Genomic DNA, 18,702 nt, shown 5'->3' on the forward strand with positions numbered 1-18,702 from the left:
ACAAGAGATAAACTCATATACAGGCTCTATGATGCAACAGTATGGTGGGCTTGATGAAGATATTATTAGTAAGATGAGTTCGATGGATTAAATATTGACAAGCTAGTGGAGTGTTATGTGATGGACGAGCACTTTTATGATTGCAAGAATATTTCCAAGATTGTTGTAATACCAACATTCTTACATGGTGCCCAATGTTGAGAGAATTCCTGTTATAGAGATATGTATAGTAGGATGAATGTATAAAATAACAAAGGACAGAAATGAATGCATTAGAAGACACTTAAGAGTACTGCCAATAACAGAAAAAGAGGGTTGTTGCTTAGGATGGTTTGGACATGTTCCACAGAGACTTGTCACAACATTAATGATACCATGTTAGTGGAAAAACTAAGAAAAGAGGAAGACCATTGAAGATTTGGAGGGAGGTTGTGAAAAGATACATCAAAGGTTGCATTATGATAGATGTTGTAGCTCGTGATTGGAAGAAATGGAGAAACAAACCTCCTAAAGCCAATCTTGCAGTGTTACTTTATGCATAATATCTATTGTCAGCATGCATTTAATTCTCAAGTTTGCATTTCTAAGTTATCTTTTCAGACTAGTCATCTTATCTTATTCTTAATGCTTATACTAATGAGGGACCGTTCTTTATATGATTTGAATTATCAAACTTAGTAAACTGGTCAGAATGATGTACTTAGTTTTTCTTCCACAAGAATTACACAATTTTACAATCTAAATATAGGAGATGCTATATCTGAGGGGATTTGGTTATGCAAAATTGAAGATGATTGAGCAGAACTCCCATAATACCATTAGCTCGGTATCATTTTTTTATTCTGAAATACCCAAAAACTCAAATTTCAAACATCCCAGAACTAGCCCGAGTCAAGCCCGAGTCTTGGCAAACCGAGTTTGCCTTGCCGGGTTGACTCGCTGGAGGGCCGAGTCACCGAGTTGACTAGGCGAGTTTTAAAACCTTGATGTGAATATCAGTTGTGACAGCGAGAAGAAATATACTATAAAGTGGAGACGCTTGATAGAAATAAACTCAGATTGAAATCTGTTGTCAAATATCAAGTCTGGACAGTAAAAAAAACTTAATATTTCAGATCTAATGCAACTTCACGCTCAGATCTGAATGTTCAAGTGAAAAGGAGAATGCGCAAAAACACGGCCAGATCTGAATATCCCAGACGAAGAAGAAGATGGGTCGCCTTTAGGGATTCACGTGAAACGTGATTTTTCAATACAAGAGTAAGACGTGATGATTTTAGGGATTCACGTGAGACGTGAATGCTCCAAAAAAAAAAAGAACGAAAGGAGAGATGAGATGAAGAAAACGAAAGGAGAGATGAAGAAAATGAAACCTCAAACCTGGAAGCTCCTTCAAACCCTAGGTGGATCTCGGCTCTGATACCATGTGAGATTCTTCACTAGAACCTGTTTTGTGAGAAAGAGAAGAAGAGGAGAATAGGGGTTGTGGCTGTCACGATTTCAATAATGAAATCGTGACCTAGAACCTGTATTTAAAGTTTTAACATACAATATGGGGTCGGGTCTGTAATAATATCCAGACCCGGTACATGGTACATTCGGTAACATGGGATACAAAATACTACTTTTTCAACATATGTCAAGAAATATAAATTTTAGTATTTTCCAAAACACATAATATTGTAAGTCACATATTCAACTTGAGTGGATAACTAGAAAGATGTTCTTTAAGGAACACACTCACAATACCCACAAAGGAAACCAAAAAGAGGTGTTCTAAAAGAACACAATCACAAATCCCACAGGAGGATACACAATAAGGCACAATAAAAAAATAAATATTTTTATTAAATTAAATGAATGTATAAAAGCATATGAAAAATATAGTTTTTCACTACACATATCCATAATCTAAGACATCAAAACACCACAATTTTCACATACTTCAAAAAAATATTTATTTTTAACATAACTCTTTTTTAAAACTCACTATACATATAAAAAACAAGAAATCAAAGATACATACCAGAATGTGAAATCTTTGAATCCATTTCATTTATTAATACAAATCCTTTCCAAGATAGATGTCTTGCTCTAATACCTTGTCACGAAATGGTGCGGATTCCAATGCACTCCATGATGATCTCCAAGAGTCAAAACATTATACAATTAAACAACAAACTTAAGAATTAAAAGACACATATCAAAATGTAAATAAATAATTTTATTCATAATGGACATTAAAAGAAATAAAAAAAAAATGCATTCAAGCCTCACTACAATGCACTCAAAGAAAAATAATACACAACCCTAATACTACCCATCACTCTCTCTCCCTTACACATTCACATACACCCTTTATTTTATAGAGGATAATGAGAGAAAGAAGTAAAGGAGAGGAAGTCCTCTCAATAGCCAACAAGGAAAAGCATGTTAAAATATATGTAATATATATTTATATATATATATATATATCTATATATATATATAAATATATTTGTCATTCACTACCCGATAAGGGGTAGTTCTGTAAACTTGCCCAATAGGGGCATTTTAGTCTTTTTCTTTTTCTATTTTTTTTCCTTTTACCTTTTTCTATTTTTTTCATTTCTTTGTCTTTTTTTATTTTTCTTTTTGTGCATTTAATGCACAGCCATTGGGGGCCCCAACAAAGAGTCGTTGGGCCCCCAACGGTCACAATTGTGACCGTTGGGAGCCCAACGACTCCTTGTTGGGACTCCCAATGGTCCCTCTCTCTTGCTTTTCTCTAACTCTCCCTCACTCCTCTCTTGCCTATAAATAAGTGGGGTCTCCCCCTTTGTAATGTGTGGCTTCTTCAAGCCCTTTAGTGCATTTATAAGATTTTATGCTTTCTAGCCATTATTGGCTTTTGTGTATGTCCTCTTTTGGACTTGTTCTTTGATTTCTATGTGTGAATGTCCATTGTAGGACATACATTTCTTTTCCGCATATTTCATTACATGGTATCAAAGCCTTGGTTGTGCTCTTGATTCATATAGCTAGTTGTCTAGCTTTTTCTCTCTCTTTGTTTGTCCTCCATTCTTGACTATATAATGGAAGGAGAACAAAAGATTGATCTCTCCTTCAAGCTTAATGGTACGAACTACATGATGTGGGCCGCCGCCATGGAAAACAACCTCAAAGGTAAAAAGCTTTGGGGATATGTGATGGGAACCATTAGGGAACCTCAACTTCAACTTACGAAAATTGATGGTGATCAAGAAAAAGCTCTAGAAGGAAGTGCTCGCATGAAGGCTATTGAAGATCACCAATCCAAGGTAGAAGATTGGGAAAGTAAGCATGCAAAAATTCTTGCATGGTTCATGAACAACGTGGAGCTAAAGATTTGCGCCAACATTGCTAAATTCCGCCTAGCAAATGAAGCATGGTTCTTTATGAAAGGTATGTATACCCAAAAAGACCTTGCTCGTCAATTCTTTATCCAAGAAAAAATTCGTACCATTAAGCAAGGTGAAATGAGTGTAAGAGATTACTATAGCACTCTTGGACCTTTATGGGATGAGCTATCCCTTCTTGAACCCAAATGGGTATCAAGTGAAGATGTTGAAATGAGAAGAGAACAAATGGAGAAAGAACACTTTTTCCAATTTTTACATGGGCTTAGGCCCGAATATGAGCAAGTTAGGTCCTCCCTCCTTCATAGATCAAAACCACTTCCATTGGAAAATGCCATAGCCGAAATATGCCAAGAAGAAACACGTCTTGGCATGATTAAAGGAGGAGATGAAGTTCTTGCCGTGTCTAGACCCGGCAATCATATGAAAGCATATAAGCCTCCACACTTTGGGAGGCAAAATAACTATAATGGCAATTATAGGAAAGCTATTTGCCATCATTGTCAAGAACCGGGTCATATAAGACCTAATTGTCCAAAGATAAATGAGCCTCCAAAAGGTAAAGTTGCTACTATTGAAAAAGTTCCCCAAAAGAAGGAGCCAATGAAAGGAAAAGAGTCCTTCTCCCTTGCTCAACTATCCGAAGCACTTCAAATTCTACTCAAATCGCCGTCAACTTCGGGAGCCGCCATTGCCTCTTCTCCTCCTCCAGGTACGCCTTCTTGGATTCTTGATTCTGGAGCATCTTTTCATATGACCCCTATCGAAAATGGACTATCCAATGTATGTAGCAACTCCAAAAACTCTTTTGTCTCCACCGCCGATGGTACCTCTTTACAAGTTAAAAGTTTTGGAACCTTAGATTTTTCGAAAGATTTTTTTGTGCCAAATGTAAGAGTAGTACCTCAACTTAATTTAAATATTTTATCTGTCTCTCAAATATGTGATCATGGATGTGAAATCTCCTTCTCAACCAAGGATTGCTTTATACAGGATCTCCAGTCCGGGAAGCGGATTGGGTAAGGCCATAGGAGGGGAGATCTCTACTACATGACCAATTTGAAACTTCCCACTAACTCTTTTTGTAATCATGTCCAAGATAAAAATATAGAAACTTGGCATCAAAGACTTGGACATCCAAGCTTCTCAAAAATGTACTCCTTTCCCTTTGGAAAGAAATTTTGTAATGAGAAACATTTTGTTTGCAAGAGTTGTATTTTTGGAAAAATGAAATCCACCCCCTTTCCAAAGAGAACATTTGTGTCAAAAAGACCCTTTGAATTAATTCATTCGGATGTTTGGGGTCCTTCTCCGGTCATATCAAAAGGAGGATACTCATATTATGTTACTTTCATTGATGATTTCACTCGATATGTGTGGATCTATTTTCTCAACTTAAAATCCGAAGTTTTTAACTTTTTTAAAAAAATTCATATGATTGTCAAAAATCAATTTTCAACTAATATTTTCATTCTTCGATCCGATTCCGGTGGAGAATATCTATCAAATGAATTTCAAGAATATTTGGAAATCAATGGAATTTGTCATCAAAGGTCATGTCCTAGGACTCCCCAACAAAACGGTCTAGCCGAAAGAAAGCATAGACACATTTTGGAAACCACTAGGACTCTTCTCATTTCCAAAGAAATTCCTAAATGCTATTGGGCCGAAGCCGCCTTAACCTCCACTTATTTGATAAATAGAATGATATCCTCATCCCTTCAAAATATATCTCCATATGAAAAACTTTTTGAAAGAACACCCGATTTTAATAGGTTAAGAATTTTTGGGTGTAAGTGTTTTGTCCTTACACATAAAAGAGATAAGTTATCTCCTAAAGCTATCGAATGTGTATTCTTAGGATACGGAGAAAATAAAAAAGGTTTCAGGTGCTTCAATCCCAAAAGCAACAAACTATATGTATCCAAAGATGTTACCTTTTTGGAAAATGAAAACGACTTTGAGAAAAATAAAGATATTGATGAAAGCGAATATGCTTTCTTATTTGATCTTCTCTCTCAAGAAGATGTGACTCCTCACCTAGAGGATGTTCCCAATGATTTAGAGGATACTCCTCTTAGTAATGATGAAATTGAAAGTAATGATGTTGAAAATAGGTCAATTCAAACCTATGCTAGGCGTGGTCAAGAAATTCCCATAAGTGCCTTAGAAAAATATTCTCAAAATTCCAACATAGAAGAAACCTCTTTAAGGAGATCTAGACGAATCTCCAACCCTCCTAATAGGTTTGTTTCCTATGAATCCCTAACACCTAAATATAGGGCATGTTTAATTGCATTACACTCTTATCATGAACCATCACACTATAATGAAGCCAAAAACATTCCTCAATGGGTTGAAGCCATGAAACTAGAACTTAGTGCCCTTGAAAAAGCTAAAACTTGGGAAATAACTTCATTACCCACTGGAAAGAAGTCTATTGGATGTAGATGGGTCTTCAAAATTAAAACTAAAAGTGATGGGTCATTAGAACGTTATAAAGCTAGGTTGGTAGCCAAAGGATATGCTCAAGAGTACGGAATAGACTATGAGGAAACCTTTGCTCCCGTAGCTAGAATGACTAGTGTTAGGACTCTTATTGCGGTTGCATCCATTAAAAAATGGCCTATCTATCAATTGGATGTTAAGAACGCATTTCTTAATGGCGAACTAAGTGAAGAGGTCTATATGGATCCTCCACCAGGAGTATCCATTGGTGAAAACAAAGTTCTTAAACTAAAAAAGGCACTATATGGGTTAAAACAAGCTCCAAAAGCTTGGCATGACAGATTTAGCAATGTGATGACTAGCTTAAATTTTCGTTCATGTTATACTAACACTGCGTTATTTGTGAAAAGTGCAGGGTCCTCTGTAGTTATTTTACTACTATATGTTGATGATATGATCATCACTGGAAGTGATGAGCAAGGAATCCATGATATTAAGAAAAATTTAAAAGAAAATTTTGACATGTCTGACCTTGGTTTCTTAAGATATTTTCTAGGTATTGAAGTTGCATATTCACCCCGAGGGTATATTCTCTCTCAGATGAAACTTGCTGCTGACATTTGTGCCAAGTCTGGAATTTCGGATGATAAAAAGACAGAAACCCCTGAGGTTATCAATGCAAAGCTAAGGCTGGAAGATGGGACACTTCTTGAGAATCCTACTCCCTACCGTCAACTCATTGGGTCTCTGACATACTTATCCATCACTCGGCCAGACATAGCTCATGCAGTTCATTCCGTCAGTCAATTTCAACATGCACCTACAACTGTGCACATGAGTGCAGCCTTAAGGATTGTCAGATATATTAAGAACACCATAACTAAGGGAGTTTTTCTTTCCTCTTCATCATCACTTGATTTAATTGCCTATACAGATGCTGATTGGAGAGGAAATCCCAATGATAGAGTCTCAACCACTGGTTTTTGTGTTTTCTTAGGTGACTCTATGATTTCTTGGAGATGCAAGAAGCAGCATAAAGTATCATTGTCCTCAACTGAAGCGGAATATCGTGCAATGGCCACTACAACCATGGAGCTTGTGTGGCTTAGGAGTCTCCTCTGTGATATGGGTATCGTCATCTCAACTCCTTCGAAGATGTGTTGCGATAACAAGAGTGCTATCTATATTGCAAGCAACCACACCTTCCATGAGCGTACTAAACATATTGAGATGGATTGCCATTATGTTCAAGATGAATACCTAAAAGGAACCATTACACTGCCCTACGTCACATCCGAGTACCAGTTGGCGGACTTCTTCACGAAAGCTCTTGCTGCTCCTCGCTTCATGTTTCTTCTCAACAAGCTTTTCGTTGTATCCCCGTAAAGCTTGAGGGAGGGTGTTAAAATATATGTAATATATATTTATATATATATATATATATATCTATATATATATAAATATATTTGTCATTCACTACCCGATAAGGGGTAGTTCTGTAAACTCGCCCAATAGGGGCATTTTAGTCTTTTTCTTTTTCTATTTTTTTTCCTTTTACCTTTTTCTATTTTTTCTATTTCTTTTTGTCTTTTTTTATTTTTCTTTTTGTGCATTTAATGCACAGCCATTGGGGGCCCCAACAAAGAGTCGTTGGGCCCCCAACGGTCACAATTGTGACCGTTGGGAGCCCAACGACTCCTTGTTGGGACTCCCAATGGTCCCTCTCTCTTGCTTTTCTCTAACTCTCCCTCACTCCTCTCTTGCCTATAAATAAGTGGGGTCTCCCCCTTTGTAATGTGTGGCTTCTTCAAGCCCTTTAGTGCATTTATAAGATTTTATGCTTTCTAGCCATTATTGGCTTTTGTGTATGTCCTCTTTTGGACTTGTTCTTTGATTTCTATGTGTGAATGTCCATTGTAGGACATATATTTCTTTTCCGCATATTTCATTACAAAGCCTCCCAATGGCTAGAATTTCTAATCGTTTATATATATATATACGCATACATGTGAATGTACACATATATGCTATACTATATACATAAGAATATACAAAATGATACATTTAATCTTAACATTCTGACCCTAATGGGCAGAGCCTATTACATGTATAGAATTACCAAAATACCCCTAGAGGGTATTACCTATTACAAGAAAGAAAAACACACACATATATATATACAATTATATATGCACACTTGAATACACTTTAACAGAAGTCATATAGAAAAGCAAGTAAACAAAACTTTTCTTTTACAATTTAGTGGTGAAGGACACACTCTAGAAAAGCAAGTAAACAAAACTTTTCTTTTACAGTTTAGTGGTGAAGGACTCACTCTGGGTCTTATTGGGCCCAGACATAGGAACTAGGCCCCAGGTCATGCTAGGTCAGGCCCCATTAGGAATCTACTTTCCCAATATCCAAGCATAGCCTGATTAGCTTCTAGGCTGGAGGTGTAACGCCCCAAAATTTCAACTTGTGATTTCGAAAACATTATCGAAAAACCTTTCAAAGATTTAAAATTTTCACTTTTAAAAACGACAGCGGAAGACATTTAGAAAGGAGCACAAGTCAACAATCCTGGGTACGTTAGCTGAAAAACCATCATTCACACAAACAACTACTTAAAAGAATTTAGGAAATGAGGCAATAGATTATTCATAAAATCTGCAGTTTATTACAAAATGAGCATTTTCCCCAAAATTCAATAATCTAAAGAAAAACTTCAAAACTCAGAGTCAAGCCGCCAGCAGAAAGAAGAGAAATCTTGAGTCATATTGCACTACGTCATCGGCCGCCTGTGAAGTCCTACTCCTCACCTGCCCATGAAATGGGTTAGTTTCATAACAAACCAGTAGGTGCACGAATAAATAAGTAGAATAAAAATAAAACAGGACATTCATGAGTTAAGCAATTATTATATTAAAACAACCAATACAATTGTAATTTATTCTAACAAGTGTAACATGTGCAAAGAGCTATTGTTTGAAGCATTTCAAGCAGTGTAAGTCTCAATCATCTATAACTATGTAAAAAAATATTCTTTAAGTTCTGATATTAACTGGCCTGTGGGTACGCACAGACGCGAAACGTAGAAACAACCGAGATCGATCCGGGGGTTTACTATGTCAGGTGCTTTCATTAACCCGAATGGCTGACTGAGTCCGCTCCTAAGGGGACGGTCAGTGACCAAGAGAGTAAATCCCCAAAGGCATTCGTGACCCATGGTTGCATCCAACTTCTGCAGAAGTACCTGGGAGTTACCACCTAGGATAATTTATGGTAATCCCAATTCCCCTAACTCTGATGACTGGGGAAGCCGAGTCTTTTACCCGTGGGGTGGTTGTTAACAACCTGTCTATCAGAGTTTTTGTAGCATCCATCCTCTCCCTTGATGAACCGTAAAGGTCGAATGGGTACGACGGGGGTTTCTTAACCGCCGTCCCATTCTACATGTTCTGGTCTAATAGACCCACTCGAGCATCTTGCATGTGAAGACGAGTTGTCACCATTTATGTGATCTCAGTATTGTACTAAATGCACGCTCCGAGGTTGCTACAACCTCATCATCCAAACATCGTAACTCACATGGGATGTACTTGTCCAAAAGTACATCGTACCTTTCCTAGAGGTACGACTACGATGAGAGGGCAACAATTAATGTTTTGTGATTCTTTTGGTTCATACATGACATGTATTGCTCTTTAAGCAATTGGCCTGTGGAGGCCGACATTATCTCATTGATATCTATAAGGTGTTGATTGCCCACTTCAAAGTACTTCATTACCTCTCGTAAAATTTATATCGTACCTGTCTTAAGGTCCGGTTACAAAAGCAATTGTCGTGGGTTTCTCTCTAGAAATGAGTCTGCCCATAGAGTTTTACATTAAGCATGCAATTTCAAAAGAATAAGGATAAGAAAACGCAAAACAGACAATCACAAATTAAGTAATCCTACATGTAAGCATGTATGCCAAATCAAACTATTCTATCACAGAATCCTTATATTTTATTTCATTCATATAAACTCTTTGTGCGACTTTCCCCTACCTCGAGATGTCATGCAGCTGCGTGCGTCTACTAGTGTAGATGATACGAGGGTCGGGCCGCGGAGCGCGAACTGGACCCGTTGTGTAAATTTGCAAGAGTGTGAAATATTCAGTTATAATATAATTTAATGGTGCGACGGGGGCATGGGTGGGATTAGGCGACAGGGAGTGAGCCCCTGACTGCCAACGACAGCGGGGCGACAGGGGACGAGCCCCTACCGAAAACAGCAAGGCGGCAGGGGCCAGCCCCTGCCGACAGCAGCGAAGCGGCAGGGGTCGAGCCTCTGCCGACAACAACGAGACGGCAGGGGGCCAGCCCCTACCGACAGCAGCGAAGCGGCAGGGGGAGAGCCCCTGCCGACAGCAACAAGACGGCAGGGGGGGCAGCCCCTGCTGACAGCATCGAGGCGGCAGGGGGGGCAGCCCCTGCCGACAGCCGCGAAGCGGCGGGGGTCGAGCCCCTACCGACAGCAACGAGGCGGCAGGGGCCAGCCCCTGCCTGCCGAAAACACCCAGGTGACAGGGCGAGCCCCCCCCCCCCCCCACCACCACCATCACCAGCCGGTGATCGGGCGATGGCAGGGGAACGAACCCCTGCCGAAAAGAGAGAGAGATCGGGGCGGCAGGAGCCACCAACCTCCTGCCGACCCCTTGGCAGGTCACAGAGGAGAGGAGGGGGGGGGGGTGACAGGGGGACAACCGACAAACACCCAGGTGACAGGGCGAGCCCCCCCCCCCACCACCATCACCAGCCGGTGATCGGGCGATGGCAGGGGAACGAACCCCTGCCGAAAAGAGAGAGAGATCGGGGCGGCAGGAGCCACCAACCTCCTGCCGACCCCTTGGCAGGTCACAGAGGAGAGGAGGGGGGTGACAGGGGGACAACCGACCTCCTGTCGGTTGCCCGATCACCCACAGGGAAAGGGGGTGTCGCAGGGGCCATCGGCCTCCTGTCGTGCCCTCCGGCGAGGTGAAGGGAGAAAACGGCGTACCTGGGAAGAGGATCGTCGGCGTGGGTCGACAGTGGTTGCAACGGTGGCTGCGATCGACGTTGGTGGCGTACGCAGGGAAGGAGGAGAAGGTCGGCGCGAGGGGAGCGAAGAGCTTCGAGAGGGAGGCGTGCCTCCCCTCGCCCTCCTACGATGCTCTTAAAGGGCACAGGGGGGGGGACGATAAATGGGGAAACCCCGGTGGGTTTCCCTAATCCACCCGATATCGCAGGCGGGGTGCGGCGCTCGGGAAGAGGATTTTCTTAAAATCCTCTTCTCGAGTCGGGTTTTTTAAAAACCCTATCGAGGATGGGCCCGGTTCGGGTCCGGACCCGACCCGGCCCGGATCCGATACTAATTATATATATATATATATATATATATATTAAACGTGGGTTTTACAGGAGGAGCCTTTGTCTAGTTGGGTTTTGAGCTGCACTTGCAGCCTAAACCAGCCTATTGTCCACCAAAGAGCCTCACTCTCCAATTTGTGTCTATAGTACTGCATTAAATTATTGTCACTATTTTCTCCTGATACATGCAAGTGAAGCTAGTAGCCCAGCCCAACCATTTGCTGGTTTGTTTCACCAATCTATCAAAAAACATGTGCACATTAAATTAACGAGAAGACAATCCAATTCAAACACGAAGGAACACACTCATAGGCTTACAGTAAAACAGCCAGCCTGGTTTAAGGTAAGAGGCGGTATTGTAAGGTCAGGCTTGTGATTTTTTATGACGGTACTGGAAGCACCATGAAGATCAGCATGAACATAGCTGCAGAAAATCAAAACCAGGAAAAATTAGCACACAAAATTGGGAAACCAAATATGACATCTAACTTTCAGCCCAACACAGGAGAGCAACTGGGAAGAAAATAAAAGAGATGTTAAAGGGAACTGTTACATCATAGGAAAAAACTTTAGCAATGTTGGTTAGAGATTCTGCAAAATTTGCAACCTTAAACTCCATTAATTAAGCTCTACTAGAGTATCAGCCCGTCCATATGGCTGAGACTTAGAAGATATACGGTAAAAAAAAACTTGGAAACAAATACTTTTTATCAAGATTGAAAGAAAAAATATAATCTGAACCATAAATACATTGAAAATTTAAAAACATTTTAGAAATACTTTTTGTATTTCCTTGCAAAACATAAAGACATATGCTAATAAATATAAGTTTTGTTGATAAAAATACCAAACCTAATGACAAACAGAGCATTTAGGTGTTGAGATAAAAGGGGAATTTATTGAGTTAGCAAAATTTAGACCATTTAGTTAAAGGCCAATAAAATAGATGGCAACTTAATTAAATAAGTTACAGAAGCTTTAAAAGAAAAAAGATAACCTTATATATTGTGCATGAGGCTGGTTCATCCCATGCATAACCCAAGTTCCATTTATTTTTATAGCTGCTCAGAGAGAGAGAGAGAGAGAGAGACCTGGTTAAATTGTTAACAGTTTAGCTTTTGAAAAAATTGTTCCATGTAAGTAACATTTGTTTTTCTCAAAACATACACAAATGTGCACATAAATTTATAATTGCATTCCCAAAACACATGGCAACAATGTTATTTAGAAAAAATATCATAAAGAATCAAATTTTTAGCATTCTCTACACCTGCTGCTTATATATATAAAGGATCAAAGTATATATTGCCTCATATATACAAAACATTGAAAGAAGTTACAAAATAACTGCAATTTTTATTACTTCATACAGACTTGGTTATGCACCTTGTGAATAAATTACTCCAACCATGTTGACGAGGGAAATTATATCCAAAAAATTAATTAAAAACCATGGAAAGATTGCTAAGTAAGATGTTGATAACACAAGAAAAACATTACTGGACGTTAATGTCCATATGTCTCATGAAATAAGCAATAAAGGAAAAGAGATGGAAAAGCAGGATCAAGTTTGGCAGCATAATTGATAAAGTGATTACTTAAAGACGAGCCTTGCCTAATCTAGTCTAGTACAGTAGAGACTAGAGACAAAAAGGTAGGCACATTACGGTATGCAATTGTATATTCAGAGTAGCAGAACTTATACTATCATAGAAGCAAGGATTGGATTGATTTTATAGGCTCGTTAACAGGTTGGGATCTGCCACTAGAAGCATGAATCAGTCTATCAAAGAAGCAACAACAGATAGATTTTTATAGGCTTGTTAATGTGGGATCTTCCATTAGAAGCATGAATCTGTTCCCGTTTTCTGCTCAGATTGAAGATATGCAGTAATCAATTATGGTGCTTTTGGAGATTCTGAACTTTTAAGATAAAAAAAAGATTTTGCACTCAGATGGTTTAGATTGTGACATTAAATGACTGTAAAGTCCTTAACCCAAATTGGATTTACAAGGGCATATTGAGGAAAACACACCAAACTTTTATTTGTCAAAAATTTATATTGCACGAAATTTATCTAAGCATGGTAGCAAGTCCCATGCAGCCCATGTCACGCGTGGATATTGGGTGCATTAGGAAATGGATACAGCTTCTATGATGTGGACTTTTTCAAAAGGATGGCATAGGTACCACACACACACACACACAGAGTCCAGCCTGTTGCTTTCAGTACTCTAATTTAACAAAAAGGTTTAGAAGCAGAATAATGCATCATAGTCAAAGCTCATTGTCCCTTTGCTGGAGCTAGTAATAAGAAAGAGATCCTACATGGTCAACCAAATACAGTACGCACCACTTGAAAGAACAATATTTGAGATAAATCTGCTAGAAGAAACTGAGAAAATTAAGTGATTATATATTCTAGGAACATCCACTCACATATCTCCTTTGGACATATATCGCTTGACTACCATCTCATTTTGTTGAGCATCACGACCGCTGATTATCAAGTAATTTTCACTGCTGATAAACCAATTAAATTTCTCGAACCAGTGAACCTTTCTCATATGCGAAATTGCAGCAACGGTTTTCTCCTAAAGAATGCAAAGACATTATAAGCAAAGATGCAAGTCAAGAATAAATAGAGGCACAAAATACTAGAATTTATCCTTGAAAGCAGATTGTGCTACAATTTTGTGAATTTCCTTGGGAGAACTAAAGGATCCAAGTGTCAAAGATCATTGGAAAAATCTATGGATCAGGATTTGGTATGATGCCCTAGTTTGTTAACGCGAACTCAAGAAAATAGGAGTGGGGAGATTTACCAGTTCACCTCCCAACTTTATATATGGATGTATGTGTTTGTGAACACACACACACACACACACACACACACACATATATATATATATATATATATATACACACCAAGTCAATCTCCCAAAATGCATACTTTTTTACTGTATAAAAGAGTTCTGGAAATATGCTGGAAATTCAGTGACACTTCCACTTTTCCCAGACAAGAAGTGTTATTCCGAAGGCTCCTATTGTCCCCTCTCCTTGATACCCATTTTTCCAAATCCCACCCAAACCCCTAAATCCAAACGGAACCTTGAAGTCTTGAGATTAATAAAAAGTTAACAGAACATAAGAAAGCTCATCAATCTCTAATGAGACAACATCTACAAGCTCAGATAAATAGAATGATCAAGACAAGGAACCAATATTGTTAAGCTGTAACATCATGATGTAGATTGCAGAATACATCTTTTTAGTGTATTTGCCAATATTTTGAAACTTAGTGTTTCAAACAGTGTTATCCATAGAGATGCATCGATTGAGTTAAAATTTGGAAGTGCACTTTTTTCCCCAAATTCTAGCATATTAATAGCATTCCCTCCCACAAAGTACAAAACTTTATCCAATCAACAACATTTACCAGATGAAAAATTAAATGTTAAACTATCAAATGGTATATATAATAATTAAAAAACTTGAGGCATCATTAATTGAAAGTAGATGATGTTAAAATATATGTATATATATACCTATATATATTCATATATATAGTATATTTTTGTACTCTTTTTTATTTTCTGTTATTGTCAGGAGTATTTTGGTTTTTTTCTTGTAATAAAATCTGCCCTCTAGGGACAGTCTTTTATTTTTTTATTCTTGGTCCTTTTCCCAAAAGACCAAGGGCTCTTTGGGTATTCTCCCAAAGAGTCATTGGGGCTCCCCAACGGTTATTTTTATGACTGTTGGGAGCTTCAAATAGCCTCTCTTAGTGGCTGTTTTGTGTATAAATAGGGGTTGAACCCCTCTTGTATAGACAATGCTTCTTTTAAGCATTTATGCTCAAAGATGAATATTTTTTATATTTTGTTTTTCTATTTAGTTTCTTAATGTGTTAAATGCACTTATTGCTTGTGTGTGTTGCCCCTTGATGGCTATTGTTTTCTCCTATAGTGGACTTGTGCTTGTGCACATTGTGATTGTGATCTTGTAAGCCCTTGGTGGCATTGGTTTGTGCTTATTCACTTTTGTGATCATGATCTTGTAAAGCCCTTAGTGGCATTGTTTTTGTATTTTTCGCTATTTCATTACAGATGCCACTAGCGATCAGCACGATGTGGCCGAAACAAACAAATATGTAAAACTGTTTAAATTGTATGTCTTCCAAAGAAGCAAAACAATCATTAAAACCTAAGCCATCAGAAATTCACATTCATGAAAAACTTATTAAAGAAAAAGATGGAACATAAGGATGAAAACATCACAATTTGAGTGGGATGACTGGTGGTGGGCACTGGGTTTGGCAGCTCATCAGGTCATCACAGCCTGGTCCTGCCTGAGCTGGGTTTGGATCAATATTTTTTATCCAAACCCAAAATGGATAGCAAGATAAAACACATCTGAATACTTACTGGGACACTCTATACCAGATCATCCGGAAAAAAGGATGAAGCAGAAGGCAACACTGGGGGCCTTCTCCTGAATTCTAGTGACTGCCATTCTTACTGTAAGATAGGTGGCTGGTAAAAAATCTTAGCTGGGCAGACGCATCTGGCCTAACAGGTCAATAAGTGGGTCATAGGTCATGACTTGTGGACCTGGGCCACAACCTCTGAAACAGGCCTTGTCGGGTTTGGAAGATCCAAAAACCAAATGAACTAACCCATAAATTCAGTAAGGACGGTCCGGCCCAATGACCACCTCGAAGGGGCAACTTAACAATGTACACTTTTATTACAAACTAAAAACACTTGTTGTACAGTACCCATGATGGCTTGAGTCAAATGTAGGATAGGCATATTAAATCACTATGCTACTAATTCATCAAGCCCCTTGCTTTTTAATGAATAATGTCCATCCATACGATTTGTGACCAAGATAAATATCGACTTGGTTTCAAACATATAATCAAAGTTTTATTTCATGCAAGCATCAAAATGCCTCTCGATCTAGTAAAGAAAAATATACAGATTGAGCAACTGTAAAATCATCATATCTTATTCTTATGACACCTGAGAAAGCTGTTGCCTTGTCTTCCTCTCAGCTGCTTTAAAAGCCTTCTCATGAGCTGTGGTGGTCTTCTCTTGTTTATTCTCTTGGCGTTTTTTAAGTTCAAACCATCGACGAGCATTGGCATGTGCAGAAAGTGCCAAATCAATTTCTACCTGTTCATAGAAATAATGAGGCTGCTACACCCACCCAAAATAGAAATTACCGATCTCATGAAACTTAAGCAATTTTATGCCAGTATAAAAACATAACAAGTATTTTCAAAACCAAATTCACATACAGTCATACTACAACAAGAACAGAGAGAGAGGTCTGCACCAAAAAGAGAAAGAAAAAAAGGAAAAAAAGTAGAAGAATATTAACCACATAATGCTTCAATAGACAAAAATGTGAAACTGAAAGCATGTATCTTATAGTTGAACCAAGGTTAGTCAAGCCCTTGAAATAGAAACTCTGCTTCATAATTTTGTGCTAATTTGTTAAAGAATTCAACTCCCTAACTACTGACAGAATGGATGACCTAGAAGTCCGGATCTAAGTGATTCTTTTGTTGTTAAAAGTTAGGATTTAGAGGCTCTTCTGGATCCAATGCTGAAATCCATGCATGTACAACAGAAGAAAATCACCAAAATAACATGTATGCATATTGCAATTAGAGAGTGCAACACCCATAAGGGGTGTAGTTCCCCATCTGAGAGCTACTTAGCAAAAACTAAATTTGGTCATAAATGAGGAAAACAATCAAGAATAATACATGACAAAGCTAATATTATAAACCCCTGCCATTGATGACAAACTTTTAGAATACTAAAGAAGATCTACTGTGCAAGAACAGACACACAAAAGTAGACCTCCTTAAGTCTAACCTCATATTTGACTCTCTACACAAGAGGACTTGAGAGGTGGGCCCACCAAAGTGAGGATTGACTAACCCAATAGCAGCAAGGTTTAAGGAATGCTTACTTATGTCAATATGATGTCAGGATTGCACAGAAAACGTAATATATGTTCTTTTCAGATGAGAATATGTAATAACTCCTTTTCACTCATTTGGAAGAAAAAGAGACAATGAACAAAATATGCGAGACTGGTAAACAGATGGACAATTGAACATTATGAGATTAGCATACAGATGTTTGACAAGGAAAAAATCCAAAGAAAACAGACACGGATGTCAAAGGAGTGAAGATGTCATTAGACCAGGACATACCTGTTTGCCCTGATTTGACCACTAAAACTTAGGATCAGTGTTATTAAAAACGCGCCTCAAGGCGCAAAAAGCGCGCCTCGCCTCAAGGCGAGGGGCTTTGTGCCTTGAGGCGCAGGCATAAGGCGCAAAAGCCCTGAGGCGCACGCCTCATACGCCTTGAGGCGTACGCCTCAGAGCGAGGCGCGCCTCAAGGTGAGGCGTACGCGCCTCAAGGTGAGGCTTTTAATAACACTGGTTTTGTCCTATTGAATTTTCTCTCCAACTTTTTCTAACTTTTATGCAGTGGGAGTCCAACTCAAACACCAATCTTTTGCAAGTTGTATGAAAACAGTAAACCCCCTTATGAAATTAAGAACTAAGTGGGTAATTAACTTTATCCTATGTCATTAGCAAATTATACTCTCCAACAGCTAGCATATGCCATCTGAATCTCTCTATATATAATCCATAGATACATGCCTATCGAAGAAGGAAATTATATAATTGATTTTCATGCCCACTTTTCCCCTTCAATAAAGTGATCACTTATATGTTCATCATATCCACATTCACCTTTTTACACAGAATTAATACCAGGATTCTCTTATCGATCTATTATTATCTCCACTCCAAAGTGCTCCCTGTGGTGTGTCTGTTCATATGTGCTTTGTGAGAATCTTTGTATAGGTTTAATCGTTCAACTTTAATTAGTTTGTCCTGGAATTTACTATTCAAGTCATAAGCAATAAGTTAGATTCACTTTTAGTAAGATTAGAAGTGTAGTAGACTATTATACAAGAATTTAAAGATGGGCCAACAATAGGCCAATTTTCTGCTCAGACTTAAATCTTATTCTACAAAAATAATGGATATATAGGTATATATATAGAAACATCATCCCTAGGATTAGTTAAATAACTAGATCTTAGAAAAGGGTGTCACGTTAATGAAAGTGTCACGGTTGTTTCACTGCAGTTTATACAACTGTAACAGTTGAACTGTTCTTGCTTTCTCAATAGCATCCACACTGGGAGTGTTGTATTTTGCACGCTGTCTCATAAAAAGATGCAAATCACAGTTGGATCAGTAAAGAGAACCATAGTTTCACTGGTTACTTAGCTTATAGAAACGTAGTTTTCAACACATAATTTGACAAGTATAACTAATTCAGGAATCAAATCCAATAGTCTAACTTCAAGCACATGGTATAGGTTTGGGAATATATAGGATTCTGGCTAATTGTATTGGTTCGCTTCTTATGTCATAAAAAA

The 18,702-nt window shown here is 38.5% G+C and overlaps 1 protein-coding gene across 3 annotated transcripts in view; it reads right to left on the reverse strand.

Annotated features, from left to right (window-relative positions):
* EMB1441 (zinc knuckle (CCHC-type) family protein) overlaps positions 1-18,702 on the reverse strand; it is an 85,381-nt gene that overhangs the window by 50,300 nt on the left and 16,379 nt on the right. For 2 of the 3 annotated variants that reach the window (XM_090018970.1, XM_090018972.1), the window contains exons 8-10: positions 16,245-16,421; positions 13,657-13,811; positions 11,535-11,640 (exon numbers count right to left, since the gene is read on the reverse strand). In XM_090018970.1, the coding sequence (XP_089875096.1) occupies positions 11,535-11,640; positions 13,657-13,811; positions 16,245-16,421 (438 nt within the window). The remainder of the gene's footprint in view (positions 1-11,534; positions 11,641-13,656; positions 13,812-16,244; positions 16,422-18,702) is intronic. The other variant, XM_090018971.1, reaches the window with a different exon arrangement.

The sequence above is a fragment of the Nuphar pumila genome, chromosome 10 (genome assembly GCF_984573655.1).
Source record: "Nuphar pumila chromosome 10, dmNupPumi1.hap1.1, whole genome shotgun sequence".
NCBI lineage: Eukaryota > Viridiplantae > Streptophyta > Magnoliopsida > Nymphaeales > Nymphaeaceae > Nuphar > Nuphar pumila.